This window comes from Ixodes scapularis, unplaced genomic scaffold (assembly GCF_016920785.2).
Source record: "Ixodes scapularis isolate PalLabHiFi unplaced genomic scaffold, ASM1692078v2 PGA_scaffold12__126_contigs__length_90152505, whole genome shotgun sequence".
In the NCBI taxonomy this organism is placed as follows: Eukaryota; Metazoa; Arthropoda; class Arachnida; order Ixodida; family Ixodidae; genus Ixodes; species Ixodes scapularis.
The window spans coordinates 24,329,712-24,348,150 of record NW_024609838.1 but is presented as its reverse complement, the minus strand read 5'-3'; the positions used below and the strand labels follow the sequence as shown (position 1 = coordinate 24,348,150).

Genomic DNA, 18,439 nt, shown 5'->3' with positions numbered 1-18,439 from the left:
CGATGTCGCCGCAACTGCGGCCGTTTGGTGGGCGCCGCTCAATACTCCTGCATGCTCACTTCCCAATCGAGGAACCAGGAATCAAATCCCTAACAGATCGCTCGGGATTTTCTTTTATCGATCATTCAGTGATAACGAAGACGGACACCCCACATCATTTTTAGTTGAGGGTGGGGGAAGAGCCCGTAACAGCCACCACCGTAAAAGAGCGTCGGGGGTCAACAAGTATGAAACATGGGTACGAGCATTCGTCTTCTCAAGCCAAGGGAAACGAGGCACAAACACGATAAAGCGGGGCTCGTGCTCAGCTCTTCAATAAAACCAGCGACAGCCTGCAGTCTCGATAAATGCCACGCCAACCTAGGTTTTCACAATCAATTACCTTGACTTCCCCTCACCCAGAGAGACCTTACATTCTAAAACGCCGCAGGGTTAACGGGTGGAAGTGTTACCGTGTTCGAGCTCGTATCGGTCGACGAGTCTCGAATTCTGGGAATGAATTCTGGGGACTTGCTTCGAGATAATTGCACACTGTTTTCTGGTATTGAGGCTTCTCCACTACGTACCAGCCAATAACAAGAGCAGAATATACACGCACAAAAAGATACAACAGCATGCCGTCAACGTTTTAAAAGCAAAACTAAAAACGAAACGAGTCAACCTACCTTGCCACCCTACGAACTCTCCACTGTCACCTGCATACCAAAAGAAAGACTGAATTGGACATTGTTGTCGACGGTCGCCACTTCTGCTCGCTCGTCGAGTTCGTTACGACAAAACACTCAACTACTGCCCCTTACCCGCGCAACAATGTTAACAATGTGAGCGTAAGTTCTCGTACTAACCGTACATGCAGTGGCACGGAAGCGCCGATTCCAAGGAACAGTCGTGCGGCACATCTACAACGATTGACCAGTTTCGCAGCTGCCTCATCTCTCAGAACCAAAGATACACCTACGTTGCTCTGGGCTACTAAGCCCGACCGACAGCAGAAACAACGTGGAACATTTCAGTGTCCCAAATATCTAGCATTCAACATAGACACGGAAAAACAGTGCTATCAAGACCCCTTCATACTAAATGCCAATAAATAAAATTGTAAAAAAGAAAAAAAAAGAAATAGACAATCTTTAGCATTAATTTTATTTAAAACTGGTAATTCACACTACCGACCAGTTTACAGGAATCCGATACATTTGGTTGACTCACGATTACCCAAAGGGATACTTCAACGAAATTTGAAATATGCCCGTCGTGTTCAGAAATGGGCTGAATATGATCCACAGTATCCGTAAACGACAATCGCACGTTTCAGGGCCGTACCCAGAAAAGAATTTCGGGAGGGAGGGAGGGAGGGAGAGGGGGGGGGGGGGGGGGGGGGGGGGGGGTTTCGGGGACAACGGCAGCCATTTTGAAAATGTCTATTGTCTTATTTTCGCCTATGAATCATGTGCATCGGTGGCATATAATGGAGAGTTATAGCAAACCGGAAAACCGGTCCCGGTTTGGTACCCGGTAGCCGACCAGCGCCACTGCGCGTGCGCAGAGGTGGAGACTAAAATCGGCTGGCTGCAAGTGCACCAACCAGGGCCGTACCCAGAAAAAAATTTCATGGGGGGGGGGGGGGGTCAGAACCCCCTAACCCCCCCCCCCGGTTACGGCCCTGGCACGTTTGTATTTTGAGCCTGGTGGCCGTATTTTTCGTTATAAACAGCACACTCTGGCAAGCGCTCCGAGACCGGCCAGCAGAGAGCACGTGACATCCGGCGCAGCCGCGATGTAGACTGCCTCGGGACGAGCGAAAAAACTGCGGCGAGGCTGACGTCGACAGGACGCCCTGCCGTTCCAGCCACCAAAGCAGTTGAACCACGCCAGCGATCGGACCACCGCAACAAAGCGCAAAGCTGACTTTGTATGAATTTTGAGTGACGAGTTAATCTTCTATAATCTTGTAGAGGGACAACAGCCACGTCTGGGGAAGTCTAGGACACACAAGAGAGTCCCGTGAGAGAAGAGTTTCTCCTTCCCCCTTTTCCCACGGTGACTGGAGAGCTGACGGGACGACGTTAGGTTCAGGGCATGTATAGTTCTCGGCGAGAGAGGAATCGTCACTACCTGTCAAGGTTCCTAGATGGGCTTTACAAACAAGGCTTTAGCGACATCCACCAGGTGTTCCTTGATAATCATTTAATCTGTTTTAAAATTCCTTTTCGTGTCTTTTTCAACAAGAGATGTTGGGATTCTGCTCCCTTGAACACGTACAGACCAAAAAATAAGCGCCGAAATTGGTTGTAGTATCCCTTTAATGCATGTACACATCTCTTAAGTCCTATACAGATTTAGCGAGTTCAAAACTTCTCAAAACAAAAAATAACGGAAGCGCCGCAAGACTTCCAGTAACCTGCATTTCAGTCAGTGCACTGTACGAAAGGTTTCTTATATACAACATATGTGCTACAACTGCAATAAGAGAAGTTTTCTTGTCTGCCTGTGCATTACATTATTCTCCTAGATTGGTTTCAGACGAAACAATGTCAACGAAACATACACCTCACTGGATATCCGGTACGTATTCTTAAGAATACCTCTAGCAGTTGTTAGCTTCTCATGCCTCCTTGCACTGCACACAAAGTGTTCTAATTATTGCACACACAATCTAATAGGTGTGATTAGGGAGGGGGGGGGGGGGGGGGGGGCATTTAAAACTTGAAAACTTACCTTGCCGCGTAGGATCCATACTGTTCGGCATCATCGGCTGACCCGGCACGCCACCGGGGGGCTGCAAGAAACGGAACAAGAAGCTTATTTCACTTACTCACTCATTCCAATCAAACAAAGCGTCATAATTTTCTGCAGAAGCAACTCAGGTGCGCCCCTAAGGCAACCCCGATGCACCCCAGGGGGGACTCTGCTGTGCACCAAGGGCAGCTTGGGTGCACCCAGGGGTAGCTCTGGTGCACCCCAAGGGAAGAGCAACCCTGGTGCATTCCTGGGGCAACTCTAGCGGACATCGGGGACCTCTGCTGCCCCCTTGGGGACAGCTCCAGCGCACTCCAGGGACTGCTCCAGTGCATTCTGGGGGCAACTCTGGAGCACTGGGGACATCTCTGGAGCACTCTGGGGGCATCCCTGGAGCACTCTGGGGGCATCCCTGGAGCACCCTGGGGGCATCCCTGGAGCACCCTGGGGGCATCTCTAGAGCATGCCCGATGTAGCCAGAGGAGAACCCTGGTACACTTCAGGAAACCCTCTTGTAGAACTTGGAGGCAGCCCCATTGTGCACTAACCTCCCCAAAGACGGAAAAGAATAAAGTGTACACTCACGTTGAAATCTACTTGCTGGGGCATCCGAACACCAGGTCTGGGTCCCCCAGGGTACCGTGGAGACATAAAGGGCTGCGAAAGAAACAACATTGTGAGAGAGGCATCAAAAAGCACCAGGCTGAGATTACCACAAACGACTGTTGTCCATGGAAGCCACCCAAGCTATGGTAGTGTGCAAGGGGCTTCAAACTGTTTAGTGTGGTTAAGCTAGTTCAGCCATTACTGGTAGAGAGAAGGTAGGTTACAAAAAACGACACCTGGGGGAATATTTGTTTCGAACAGCCTAGCCAAGGGATCACATGCGAGTAAAGTGAGCACTTCAATTGAGCCCACATTTGCTGAACTGCTTTTGCACATTGTGAAACAGCAGCTCTGACTAACAGAGCTTGCAAGTCTAGCATCTACCATGTTAACACAAGCCCCTCTTTAAACAGAGAAGTCACTATAAAGATTAGTCAAGTCCTACCTGCTAGCCTTCAGTGTGGTCTAAACGTAACACCTGCTTCCTTTCTGCTCTCAGTATTCATGAGGGCACCGTACGGGCACAGCTGTGCACACGCTTGCAAAACGAGACCGTTGACAAAAGCGAAGCTTTCTTAAACGAAAACAAAGATGGTGGAGCACCAAGTTGTCACATGACCAACCATGCAAAAAACAGTGCAAACAGAACTTTAAAGACAGGCGGAACTGAAACACCGTGAAGCGAGGCTCTGGAAAACACACATAAGCATATCAGTGCAGTTATGTGCAGTGGGTGTCAAGTTTTACGAGAAGCTCTGCCCGGCTACACAAGTGTGTCTTCAGAACTGTGGCCTGGACAACCAGACTTGAATAATGATGGCACAGTCACAAATGCGAGGCACATGAAGCCCTGAAAGTCAAAACAGCACTACAGGTTTTGACACAGAACAGATGCAAAGAAGCTACTGCGTAAGAAACACACACAATAAAACCAAAAATAATGCAAAGGAAGAAATGCAAGCGACAAAACAAAAAAGTGGAAGGGCTGAGGCATGAGGAGGGACCACTTTGATTTTAAGAAAAATAAAAAGAGACAACAAAAAAATACTTATTTATCAATAAATCTGTAATAATGATAACAAAGAGGCACATTCAATGGACGAGGGAACATGCTTACTAATAAAGTAAGGGGGAGGTTAATGCCACTAGAGTGTTGTGAGAAGGCGGGAGGAGCCATCAAGTGGGCAGGGCCAAGGTGGACGGGGGGTGGGGGGGTGGGCGGGGCATCTCCTCACCTGATTCTGCATCATCTGACTGTGGGGGGGAGGGGGCTGGGGGTGGGGGGACGGTTGATTGGCGGGCTGCTGTGGCGGCGAGGGCCTCATGTGCGAGTTCTGCGGGCACAAAAGACAAAGACAAACGGGAGGGAGGGAGGGATGGGGGTGGGGTTTGAGACAAGGAGGGACAGGGTTTCGATGACAGGGGGCAGGGCACGAGACGGAGGAAAGGAAGGCAAGACGAGGGGAAAGAGGGCAGAAAGAAGGGAGAGGAGGCGGAACCGGAAGAGGCAGACGCCCGGAAAGGAAGAAGAGGGAGGGCGGAAGAGAAGGAAAGGGAGGAGAGGGAAAGAAAGGTGGCTCACACCTCGTCTCTCTCGCACCAGGTACGCAAAAAGAGAAAGATAACAAACAAAATAAAAAACTTAAGGAGAGTATAAAGAAAGTAGAACTATAGGGTGACAGGAAATGAAGAAACACAAGACAACAACTCAAAGAAAGATGGGAAAGAAGAAGTGCACATGCACAAGCACTGGCTACTCCACAGGAAGGAATCAACACTTGCAGACGACAACCCTGACTCAGATCCCCAGATGCTCTCTTAACATTCTTTTCAATTGGAGCGTGGGCAACTAGGATTGCTGCAACAGCCACTGTGATTTGGCCCACTGCCGAGAGATTTCAAGATGACGGCAAAGAAGTGCGAGCTCACTGCCTTTGAAATGGTTTAGGTATCGGACCACCGAAAAGCAGCCACTTATTGAAAGGTGGTACATCTCCGGGACGGGTGTCGTCTGAAGAATGCCCTCCTTTTGTGGACTGTCGCACAGCGAGAGAAAGGCATGCATCTGTGAGTCGTCGACAACACCCACATCTAAAACCGCACGTGTGTGGACAACGTGACAACAGAACATGGGACAGTTTGTCACACTGCAGCCGTCTGCAAGCACGCACACAGGCAAGAGTGAAACGAGACACTCGTTTGAGCAGACGCCAAAACAATGAGCGGCAGGATGACGTCACAAACGGACACAGAACATCCCAATAGCAGTTGTAGGTAGGTGTCAATGCTTGAATTGAAATGTGAAGCTCAGCAGGATTGTTCATTACAGCGTCTTTTCCATTTTTAGACCTTAAGTGAAGTGCCTAGTTCTTCAAAGCTTAAATAGTAATTGCACATAATGATGAACTAACTTCTGCACAAACATTTGCAAGAAGTTACTCGCACACCATTATAGTCTGAACTGTGTTAGATCTGACTACGGGATAGATCGTGTTCAGGGCGACACATTGGTATTATACACTGCAACTGGTGCTCCATTGGTAACTTCAGTTTGCCCAAACATCACCCCCCCCCCCCCCCCCCCATGTACTGCTAGACCCTCCTTCAAACAGCAAGGTGCCAGTTTTTTTTGTTTTTTTTTTTTACTGTTGCATTTATCATCCACTTAAGGAACCAAGACAAAGACATGCCAGCCCTTTAAAGACTCGAAACTGAGCCGGCGGAGAAGGTATACACAACGAAATGGGGCATACAGCAACGGCACAGCAGTTCTTGACTACGTACCAAAGGACAGCACGAGAAGCATGTCCCGTATCCTAGAACGCACTTTCCGCACGTTAGCACTCCCTTGCCTCGACTGCTCCCCCAAGAATGATCCAGCGGGACAACTACTTCAGAATCCTGTAGCTTAGCACCAAATTTGATGCACACAAACAGATCCCCAATCCCTATACTACCCTCTAGACAACAGTAATGTGGGGCTGGAATGAAGCCGCAGAGTGACCACATTACTAGCCCCAACCACGCCAACAAACAGTTTGTCATCACGTGCACGCTGCCTCGTTACAGTACAATGCTAAAACTCTATGGCGAGTGATGCGATTGCCCCGCAGTTTGGTCTCAGCAAAACGGGCCAGGCCGCCTGATGTGCCACTAAGTCGATACGTTAGTGGTTTCAGGGCATCTTCCCCGGGGGTTTCGACGGCCCATATCCGCAGAGAGAGCACGGGAGCGCAACTTTGTAACCGGGCACATGGAACGAAAACAGGAAAAACGGTGGGGAAGGGGACTTACAGGAAAGAAGCCGCCGGGGGGCATGGGTCCTCCCGGCATGCCGTCACTTGGAGGCATCTGACCCAAGGGGCTAGGTGCTGACGGATTCTGCAGGCGACGGGGCAGAAAAAGAAAAAGGCACAAAGGATGCAAGGTCAGTTCGCTAGTCCGCAGGGGTAGAACATGCGAGTAGGCCGATCTTAGACCTGGGATGCAACTTTTGGTGGCCACAGTATAACGATGATGGTAATGGGAGAACAGTGGAAAAGACAAAGAGAGACTGAACAAAACTAAAAATCCTAATTCGATCTGGTTGAAAATTGCCGACAAAAGGTATGTAAACCAAGAGATATGCTAAAAGAGAAATACTCGCTGCATGGAAGCATACAAACAGTTCGTTCTTGGCTATGCTCCCTACCCATTTTTCTCTGTGTTCTATGTTAGTCAATCATTTTCGTGAGAGCCACTGGTTTCGCCGCTGTTGCGTGGCCTCCACACTCGTTGTGTCTAGGTACCCGAAAATTTCACTGCCTTTTTCCTTCATTGCACCACCCCTCCTCAAATTTAAACTGACTATCCACTTCCCTTAAAAAAAAAAAATCTCTGTCCTTCATCACCCTCTACACTTCTGTTGGGAGTTCATCCACGCACAGATAGAGCCGGGCTGCTTGCACTCCTCAATTCCCTTTTGTGCTGCTGCACCCCAGATTTCAGGCATAGTAGCACATTTCAACAAGTGGGCCCCGATAATGGTGGTGCCATCTCTGGGCGGTAACGAGAGACGGCTATGAAGTCACAGTCCACCTTTCCACAGGCTAACACCAGGTCAGCTACCGAGTTTGATGTATCACGGGTAGCATGGCAAAAAGAGTTCAGTGACTGCCAAGATGCACGAAAATAAAAATAAAGAAGGCCGTGTTTCGCGTGGGATAACAAGAGTGTTTTTCTTAATGTTTGCTAAGATTTCATATCTTTTAACAAAACTTTGGAACGAGTGATGACTGGGAGAAAAAAAAATCAAAACAATGCATACATTGAACCGCTCAAAGCAAAAAAAACGAGTAATAAGAAACAAAACAAAAAATCACCTAACAGTCGGAGAAATAAAAATTACAAAGAGAGGTACAGGAAAAGGCATTGGTGAGGAGAGGAGGGAATGGAGTCCTTTTTCCCTTTCCCTCAAACATTAACCGACCCAAAACAACAAAAGTTGAAAACAAAGCAACCACGGACAGTCGGCAACAAACACGAAAAAAAAAAAAGAAAAAAAGACAGGGTGAAGGTGGGAGGGAAGTTGTTGTTGCCGCCTGACCGAAGAAGGGAGAGGGACAAAAAACGGCGAAAGGGGAAAGGAGGCGGCGATTCGGCCAGAGAAGAGGAACAATGCACCAAGGGTGGCAAAAAGCGCCAGAGGCGTCAAAAGAAACAAGAAAAAAAAATATTACAACAGAAAGAAAGAGATAGAGAAAGGAAAAAAGGACGGCAACAATCGCGAGGATGGAGAGGGGAAACGGGAATAACCAGTCCAGTCTCCCCTCCTTCCCCCCGTCTTTTGTTTTTGTTTGTTTTCCAGCCACCCCAACTCTTGTTTCTACTTTTCTCTTCTTGTTTTCTTCGTGCGCTACTCCGGAATCGTCGCCCCCTCCGTTACCCCGAAAAAGCAGATGACAAAGAGATATATACACACGCGTACAAACGTCTACAAAGACAAAGCAACCGCCAAAAAAAAAAATCTGGGCGCGCCATGGTGGCGGCCATGGCGGTTTCTGCGCGCTCTCTCTCTCTCCTATTCTGTTCAACGCCAAAGAACTCATCTCCACGTTTGCGCAAACTTGTTAAGAGCTTGGAAAGTTGAACGTGCTCGTGAACTATTCGACGTGAACGAAAACAGGCACGCGAAGAACACCGAACGAAACGCTCGATTCGAACGTTGCCACCCGCGCCGACTAATGACATCGAGGAAGATTAAAATAATAATAATAGTCGAATTAAAGAATCCCATTATCCACTTGAACTACCTTTGAATCCGGGTATTGTTACCTTCCTAAATTCCCAAAATAACTCGGAAAAAATAGAAAGCGAGCTTTCAGCTCGTGACAGCCGGTTTAAATTTGGATTCGTAATCCGGGAGTGCGGTCTAAGACATAAAACTGAGTTCGAGCCACACAATGAGCGACGTTACTTCTTGTAACGGCTGCGTAAACGCCGAAGAGATAAAGTGTTTCGCGTTCGAGCTCTCCTCGTAAAATGGAGCGTTTAAAACTGCGTCGTATTTTGAATCGCTCCGAAGCGAAACAAAGACCCAGTGGTTTGGAAGCACATCCTCCTAGCCTGATTACACAGACGCAACGTTCAACAAGTGGTCGCGCAACACATGCTACGTTTTTGAAAGTTTTGTTTATGTGTGTGTCTGTATGCGCGCGCGAGCTTTTACCTTACGAGCAGGCGCCACAAACACTGCTTGGTCGAATCCCAATGACATGCACGGTTAAATACTGTTTTAAACTGGATGTGGGTTAAAAATAGCAAACACGAATAGAGCTGCAATTTCTATTGCGATTCGTTTCGTATTATCGTCTCGTGCCCAACAACAACAAGCCTTACACACGAGTCGCGCAAGCTTTTGGAAGTTCCGATAATTATTAATAATACCGTAATAATTATTATTATCGCATTATCGCCTCTCTTGGGGTCACACACCCGACGAGTCGCAGCCCACCGCTCGCGTGACGCTCTTCCGTTACAGGAATGCGCTACAGGAAGATAGAAAGAAGCCAGTCATAAACATATTCTGTAACAAATTAACGAGTTGGGCTAGTTGGTTCATTACATACATTTTAGCGAAAAAAAGCCAGAAGGAAGAACGAACACAATACAAGTCTTCATTAGCATTGCTAGATAAGGATTTTTTTTTCTTTTATTTAGAACATGAAGGGGCATCTTGGAATTATTTTATGAGATTTAAGCCCATGTGTTCCAAATTAAATTTCAGTTGCGAGTGCGCCTTCTATCTGTGTTAAACCATATTCTGTATTAAAAAAAAACAACTTTTTTTCTTTTTTTTTTAGCAGACGAAGTGAGCAGCAGACGACCTGAGTGAGTAGCAGCTAACTTGAATAGCAGACAATGCGCTCTAGCAGACGACCCGCTTTTCGCAGGCGCCGCCGCGCACGGCACGAAGATGCCATCGATTGTTCGAAAACGGGATTTCAGACAGCAACATCTACTCCGCTGTCTGCGGCAGTTGTGACGCCACGGGGAACAAACGCCTATGCCCGACGTTCACCACACATGTGCCGTCTCAACGGTCGCCGCCAGCCGCAGAGCTGGCCATCCTAACACCTTGTTTACTAACACACCTCAAACAGAATCGAGACGCACGCTTTTCAACAGAAAAAGATTCAAGGTGATGCAGTTTGGTATATAGACCTTTTCTGTGTACTCTCGTCCCCAGCAACCTAATAGGCGTATCCGGTATGGGCGATGAAAAAATAATCCAACGCTTCAACCTGCAAATAGTAAAAAAATAAAGGCGAGGCAAAACGAGAAAGTGTGACGGTTACGTTTATATCCTAAATGCCTTCTGTTGGCGTGGCAAAGGCAAAACAATGTTTTCGCCCATACTGGAAGTGACGTCAATTCAAGATGGCGGCGCACTTGCAGAAATGGTCTATACAACGAGAAAAAAAGATCTAACCAACCAAAAGGGAAAATAAATTACAACTAACTTGTCCCCCAGAGGGATCTGGCGGAGGGGAAACAGAAAAAGAAGGAAAGAGCGGGTGATGCAGCACAAAACCGGTCGTATCCACCAAGGTAACGACTCCATACCCCCCCCCCCCCCCCCCCCCCCCCCCCAAGAAAAAAACAATTAAAACGAACTATATATACCCAAACCAAGAAACAAAACAAAAGAAAGGTGCGAGTGAGGGCATTTCTTCATTAGCGTACCGGCAGAAGTCCCCCTCCACAAACAAAGGAGCCAGCACCGCACACCAGATAGGTGTCCCAATTCGAAAGGGTGCGCCACCTAGTAGCGTCTGCTCCAATTATCCGGTGTTCACCGTTTTTCAAACTAGTTGGAACACGCGCTCTGAGCATCGCATCGGGCGCGAGGGCTGCTCGAGCGCTCGGCGTGCAACTCGGCCTCGGCTCGTTCGTGTACGAGGACGACTGCGGCGGCTCGCAGCGAATCACCCGCTCCGCGGCCCAAAAAATGGCGACCGTCTATGCTACTTGACGGGGTTTAACGAAGGGGTACGTTCCGACGACCCTGACTGAACCGTCGAATCGTCACAGCGGTCCGTTGTAACGTGAGAACAGTAAGAAAACCAACTCCGCCCGCGCACCAAATGAACAAGCAAAAACGCTCTGCTAAGTGTCCAACGCGAGGAAACTCACCGGTTATCAAACAGAGCGTTTTATTTCCTCTGTGTGTGTTGGGGGAGGAGCAGTCTCTAAAAAAAAAGTCTGATAAATGTAGGTCGAAGAATTGGAAATAAAAGGTCACCACCGGAGGAAATACTATCGATCATTCGGCGTTTGCGACTATTTTATTTCGATATCTCGGTACAGATAGCAAGGACGTAAACACAGGTGCACGATAAGGCAGCTTTTCAAGCATATCGATAAAAAAGTTAAAAAAAAAAAAAAAATCTTACGTCCGCTCGCATCTGCGAACCGTTGCCGGCTTATTTGCGCCGCTTTCCTTTTTCGCCGATTTGGCGCCCATGTTGCATAAACACCGAATGACGTCGATTTCATGTTGGGTTTCATAAACGCCGATAATTGCGATGCCCGAACGGTGTCCGAAAATAAATACCGAAGATAACGGATTCGCGCTACCCGCCACGAGGTTAACAAAACTCTTCACTCGTAAAGTAGCATCAAGGTTTAGGGGTCTGTCGGCGGCCGAGTGTGTTCGGCGGACAGCTCGGAGCGCGTGGAGCGAAAGCTCGCGCTGCAGAACACAGGGATCCTCGGCTCAAACCCCGCCCCCTGCCTGCCCGTTTCGATTTTTTTTTTTTTTTTTTTATAGATGAGCATCGTACCGGCGTGCGTAAAGAAAAAAAAAAAAAAAAAAAAGGCTTCGCGACGGGCATTAAAACGAATCGCATGTCTGCTCTGACTCTACATCCCACTCATAGTTTCGTGCTACATTTATTGCACATTGACATAGTCAACGTCGCCAACCTTAGACCTCAGTGTTATGCGTTTGACTGCGTTAAACTTCCTTCGCGTTCTTGCGCATTGAAATATTGTGCTTAATGTCTTATGTCACATATTTTACAGCGGAGCTGTTAAGAGCTAGTTTCCCCAGTATCGTGTCCGTCAGCAAACAAATGATGACACGCAACTCTGGACAGCTACTGCCACCTATGAGCGGCGGCGGCAACCACTGCAGACAATCGGCTTGCCGCCGTCGCTCATAGATGGCGCAACCTTTCGAGCCTTTCCACTCTGGCTTGCCGACTTGCAGCCGGCCATTATTTCATTCCCACCATAGTACAGCTTCGTTGGTCTTCCTTCTTTACCAAAGTGGAAGCTTTTATCGCGAGTTCCATGCCATGCTCGTGAGTATACTTCTGCCCCTTGTAAACATGGCAAACTTCCTATGTGTCTTGATTTATACCTGGTGTGTTTTCTGGGTCAAAAATATTGTTTAATGTCATAATGAACTTAATATGTAATGTCAAAATAAGCTACTGTAAACGTTTTAATTTTCGCGAGGACCTAATTTTCGCGAAAAATACGTCCCACGAACATATCGGGCAATACGGCAACGCTAGGGAAGCTACACTCGATTCGCGGAAATTAGAACCCGCGAATAATCTGAAATTTTCAGCTTTGGCTCGATTCGCGAAAAACTGAGCCCGGAAAAATTAAGTCGTTTACAGTATATACTTTCATTTACCTTGTTTTTTTACAACAATAATTTGAGTTTATTTGTTTAGATGTCGACCTATTTATTTATTTTTTCGTCGTTTATATTCGCTTGTTTATTTTCCGGCTACGAATCCCCAATCCGGTTCCCCCAGCCGAGACGTTCGGGGACCCCCGACCAAAACTGTAAAATTATAACTAGGGGTGTCGCGAACCGGCCGAGGTTCGAGTTCGACCAGGTTCGAATTTTTCAAACTTTTAGTGGAATGCTCGACGAACCTCTTAGTGAGATTCGACTCGTGTGGGCATGCGCGACAGGCTGGCCAGTTGGCTTCGGATTGGATGGTGATGGCTAAGGCATGAATTAAGGGCAGCGCTGATTGGTTATTTCGGTTAATACAGTACAAAACAATAAAGTTATTAACTTCATCATTGATTAGAATTGGTTTCATTTAATTGCAACTGATAATAAAATAAAAAAAAACCTTTGCATAAAAAAAATACTCTCCAAACCTAAACATGCTGGTATCAAGGTCTGGCCACACTGTCCACAAAGTCGAACCGGTCGAATCTGGTGAAAAGTTCGAAGGTTCGTCGAAACGGTTCGACCCAGTTGAACTCCGAAAGTTCGTCCAAAAAATCCGGTTCGACAAAAGTTCGCGACACCCCTAATTATAACTACTATTTTTCTTTTTTTTAAACAGCACACTATAACTGGGCATGTGCGGTGATCGTTCTATTATTCTCTCTTTTGAGGACCCCTACTAATGCGAGGCAGGGCTCAAGCAACACATGAAGACAATGAAGGGTGTTCTTTGCATTCGGAAATGACATTTCGCGAGCCACGATTGTGAGCAGTTCCGCCGTGCCCACTGAGCAGGAGAACCGAGGACCCTCACTAGAGCGCTTCCCTTTTCTGCCGCGAGAGGGCGAGCAACGAGCTGGAGACGCGAATAGGTGACATCTATAGTCACTCACAGAATTAGAATGGTGTGGAGGTCCTTCCGTTGTCCCGTCTCTAGCGCCAACTTCCTCTAGTGCGAGCTTCCCACCATCTTCGATAACACTTGGGTGTCTCGTGAGGCGTGCATGCGCAGCCCAACGCACAACGAAGGCAACCGGCACGTGATAGAGGCCGGGCATCCCAACGAGACGCCCTACCCTTCTCATTTTGCCAGCGGCTAAGTGCTAAAAGATACTAAACGTTCCCAAGAAGAAAAAAAATCCTTGTCTGTTGGTTTTGTAAATGAACTGCACATTGCAGAAAGCTCACACTTTGCGAGAATCTGGCTAAAGCGGCGGGGATAGAACGAAAAATGTTTTGAGAACGTTACCTGGATCAAAGTATAATTGGGAAAGACGAAATCTTCCTTAAGAACGGACGTTGTGGAAAGAGTCTATTGTTTTTTTGTTTGCGGCCAATATTATTATTATTTTCACTGAAATAAGTAGATGGGACAGGCGCCCACAAAGTCATTTCTCGTTTTGACAATATTAAGCTTAGGTGGAGATTGGCTCATACGAGAAATATCGTCTCTCTCGAGCACCTTGTGATCCAGGTAACGTCTCTCAAACTTTCACGTTCTATCCCAACCGCTAGCATCACAGTCTCGCGGTGTTTGAGCCCTCTGCGATACATAGTTAATTTACTCAAATAATATTTTTTTAATAGAAACTTTAAGTACATTGATTGCTTCTTATCGTTCCCTATCTATACTTACCGGCAAGCCCGCAGGAGCTACGGCTATCCACACGAGCGGGACCTTGTTTCATCGAAGAGCACGACATGTAGTGCGCACACATGCTGTCGTTAAGGCACAAATGTGGTGCGACCAAAAACATAAACAAAAGGCAACTCACATGTGCGATTCCGTTGACCGCATAGCCGGAGTTGACGAAACCCTGCAAAAGGAGAAAAAAAATAGCGGTTAGTCATTACTCGTATGGCTAAAGGAATGCCCACTGGGCGACGTAGGTATCAAATAGAGAAATACATCGGACGACCACGGCGCACAAAGTATAGTCGCAAAGCAGAAGCAAGCAAGAGTTTTAGGGAACCGTTTTCGCCACTGCTAGCTTTTCGCTTTGCACTGCTAGTTTTGCACTTGCTGCACTAGTGAACAACTTTGGTGAGCCCCCGGAGTTTCACACAAGCTTCAAGTCGTTCTATAATTGACTGATGTAGCGGTGTTCGATTATGATCAGCATGTTTCTAATTGAAAAAGAAGTTTACTTAATTATTTGAGTCATCGCAAAGATTTGCCACCTATATGACGTCCCCCTGGCCGTATAGCTCGCTTGCCCCAACTGCATTAGCACATCTTTTACGGATAATTTTTTTCTAATAAATCTGTCCGAATTAAAATTGAACATCCGGTTTTAAAGCCGTCCTATTTCAGTCCTTCTATTCGAAGCATCCCCCGTCCCTTCTTGTCCTTTTTCCTCTCTTCTGTTGTCCCCTCGTCTTCTCACCGCCCGTAACACGAGCCCCACTATCCTCAGAGTGTCCGTCTTGGAGAAAGTCTAGGTACTCATGACGCGCCACATAAAGTTTGAGCCGACTGCCACAAGCAGTGGGAACTCTGAGTCTTCCTCGTCGAGGCGATACGTAACGGGACCAAGTTGCCTACTTATTTTGAAAGGCCCGCAGTACCCTGGAAGAAGTTTTTCCAAACGCTGTGGACATCTGAAGTGTCTTCCGAGAAGTAGCAGGTCACCTGATTCAATCAGCGGCGCTGAACTGCTCGAAGTAAAAAGCTCCGCGAGCTTCGACTTCTTGTGCAGAATCGCAAGCCGAACTCATTCCCCTGCCTCGCATAATCACCTGGAGAAATTGCTGCACTCTTGGCCTTGGCGAGTCCACGCAGTCTATTGCCGACCCTTCCGACAACGTTGGATGTCGTCCATAAACCAGCTCAAACAAAAGGGGGTTCACCAGCTGTTTCTTGATGGGATGTGTTCAGTGCGAAGGCCGCCGTTCCGACGTACCAATCCCAGTCTTCATGAAATGTGCTCACAAACGCAGCAGGAATATCCCCCAGGGTGCGGTTGGTCCTTTCCACGAGACCGCTTGTTCCGCGGGCGGCATGGTGACGCTGCGGTGAGTGGGATCCCGTGTTCACGGAGAGCGGCCTCGACAAGTTCATGATGCGAAGGAAGTTCCTCTGTCCGAGACTACCAGGCGTGAAGGCCCATGTCGCAGCACAAGGCGACGGTTCAAAAAGGCGACTAGATGCGTCGATGAGGTGTCCAGAGGAACAGCCTCCACTTTCAGGCGACGTACTTACACTTCCGAGTCGGGGCCAGCAGAATTTCTCTGAAACCTCGACTAACGTCCCGCGCTGACCCAGATTACCTGCAGAGGGCACGTCGCGACGCATCTCCAGAATCCCATGTCGTGCCTTCTCAGGAGCAAACGGAAACCAATGATTCGAGGGGCGGGATCGATGGCAAAGTCCATCTGTCACCTTGTAGTGTGCTAGGAAGCGATGGTGACCCATTGACGTTTTCCGTCAATAAGCGGTGTAAATGAGATGTCTCAAGATCATCCGATAGGGCTGTTTGCGGGTCCAGCAGTGCAAGAGGTGAAGATGCTGAGTCGTCCTTCGTTGGGTTTCTTGATAGAAAATCTGCGTCCTGACGCCGCTTGCTGCTCCGATGGATGATGGAGAAAAAGTGGAGTAAGACGACGACGTGACAAAAGGGAGGAAAAATACAAGGACTGAGGGATGCTTCGAACAGAAAGGCTGAAAGAGGACGACTTGTGTTAACCGCAACAATATATGTGTGTGTGTGTGTTATCAAGACGTACACGTTTCAAAAGCGAAACGACTTCGCGTGGCGTATGAACAATGCGCAAAACTTGACCATTTTTTTTCTTCTTGGAGTGACAACGGACAATCTTTTTATGCTTCCCCAAACAAAAGAAACAACCAAAGCCATTCCGACGTAATCCGGTTAACGCGCGGGTCACAGTCAAAGCCGCGGTGGCGCGAGCGACACGCACGCCACAATCCCGACGGACCACGCGGCGGCCTTGCAAACTACCACCTGCTCACGTGACCCCCACCAACTCCCGCCGACAGGGCGGCGCGCGCACGCGCGCAAAAGCGAGGACAAGCCGAAAGGAAGAGAAGCAAAAGAGGGGAGAAAAACCACGAGCAAACAAAAAGGAGAGAAGAGAGAAAAAGAGAACAAGAGTGAGGGAGAGAAAGCAAAGGGGCAAAATAAAAAAAAAGGGGGAGGAGAAGGAAAGTTCCTCCTCTCCTTAAACGCGCGTTGCCGCCGCGCGCCGCCGCCGCAAAAAGTCAACAAACAGCGAGACCCCCGCAAGCGCCGATTTTGCCGGAGGATCAACAAATGGAGTGGCGGCACGTGGACGGAGTTCGCCTCCGACGTTGCTCTTTATTTGAACGAACGTTTTCCCGCCTAAAGTTACACCCCCAGATTAACGCCGAGAAAAAAAAAGCGGTCGGCCGCACCATTTTTTATAAACGGGAGTAAGTATAATAAAGCATAGCGCCATTTTGGTTGTACCCGAGTTCGAACTTTTGACCTTCTAGAAAAAGAAAAAAAAAAATCGATTGAGTTCGACGTATGAAGGGCGAGCGCTGCCCGATTTCTAACCAAAAGTTTAAAGGTTTGGGGGGCAAAATGATACAGTTATACATGACGATTGAAAACCTTAGACTGTGGTTTGAAAAACAGAAAATTGTGAAGTAGAAAGAAAACGGGACAGACAACGTCTCAAGAGGTCTTGAGACGTTCTCCCTCCCTTTTTCTTCCCACAGAAAATCGTGAAGTAGAAAGAAAAAGGGACAGACAACGTCTCAAGAGGTCTTGAGACGTTGCCTGTCCCTTCTTTTTACTTCACGATTTTCTGTTTTCCAAACCACAGTCTCAGGTTTTCAATCATCATATATAACTTACACCAGCTCGCCTGCACGTTAACAGTTTTTTTTCAGGACACAGTTAAAACTATGTTAAAACTTTATGGGGCCAGTCAAGCTGTTTACACAGCTTTTCCCCCGTCCCTCAAGCAACATTGTATTTTTGTCGAGAATAATGACAATATTATATTATTATTATTGTTATCACTATTATAAAATAATTACCAACATTTACACAATACAATGACAAACAAACACATAACCTTTCAATGTTTTAGTTTAAGGGCGGTTTTTAGGGCCACCCGAAATAAACACATTTTCAGAATACTCCAACTTTACTCTTTACGGCATGGTTAGTTACACAGAAATAAATAAATAATAGACAATTGAGAAAACGACGAACGTGAAAAACACATTCAAATTTTCCCGCGCTCTGCAGCCGCACTAAGCAATCTAAAAAAAAAATAAAAAAATACGTTTCTTTTTTTTTTTTTTTGCTTTGCTGGCGAGAGCTTCCCCAGCATTCATATTGCATCATAAAAAAAAAAAAAATATTGTACCTAAACGTTGGGAAAAAGCTGCACTGGCCCTATATTACAACACTGGATGGGTAGATGGATGCTAATAGCTGTACCGTTTATCGCGGGCGGTGGTTTGCGCCACCTAGCCTAGAAACCAAAAGTTTGACGTCACGTTCTGCGTCGAAAAATAGAGCCTCAAACAATGCCACGGGCGTCTCTGAGCAAGCGCACCCGTGGCCAAATGGTTATCGAACCTCGGCCCTTTGCGTGGTCCCTGGTTCCGTGGGCGTCGCCTCATCAATTGGCATTTGTGACTACATCAAACTTCAATAACTTCGCAAAAAAAAAAAAAAAATGTGAATTGCAATTTGGGTTATTAGTTCAGCTGTGTCCCTTAACGTGCTGAAGCCATTTTGAGTCAAACCAGTGAATACCAATATTTTGCCAGGGACGTCACCAACCTGCCAAGCTTCGAGTTCTGAACAGGTTTGACTGTTGTGCGCATGCGCGAAAATTGATAACGAACTG

At 47.4% G+C, this 18,439-nt stretch overlaps 1 protein-coding gene across 1 annotated transcript in view; it reads right to left on the bottom strand.

Annotated features, from left to right (window-relative positions):
* The window catches only part of LOC8023704 (single-stranded DNA-binding protein 3), a 70,256-nt gene that overhangs the window by 15,127 nt on the left and 36,690 nt on the right, over positions 1-18,439 (bottom strand). The window contains exons 5-10 of the mRNA XM_029994457.4: positions 14,362-14,403; positions 6,640-6,726; positions 4,581-4,679; positions 3,325-3,396; positions 2,719-2,779; positions 666-695 (exon numbers count right to left, since the gene is read on the bottom strand). Coding sequence (XP_029850317.3) covers positions 666-695; positions 2,719-2,779; positions 3,325-3,396; positions 4,581-4,679; positions 6,640-6,726; positions 14,362-14,403 — 391 coding nt within the window. The remainder of the gene's footprint in view (positions 1-665; positions 696-2,718; positions 2,780-3,324; positions 3,397-4,580; positions 4,680-6,639; positions 6,727-14,361; positions 14,404-18,439) is intronic.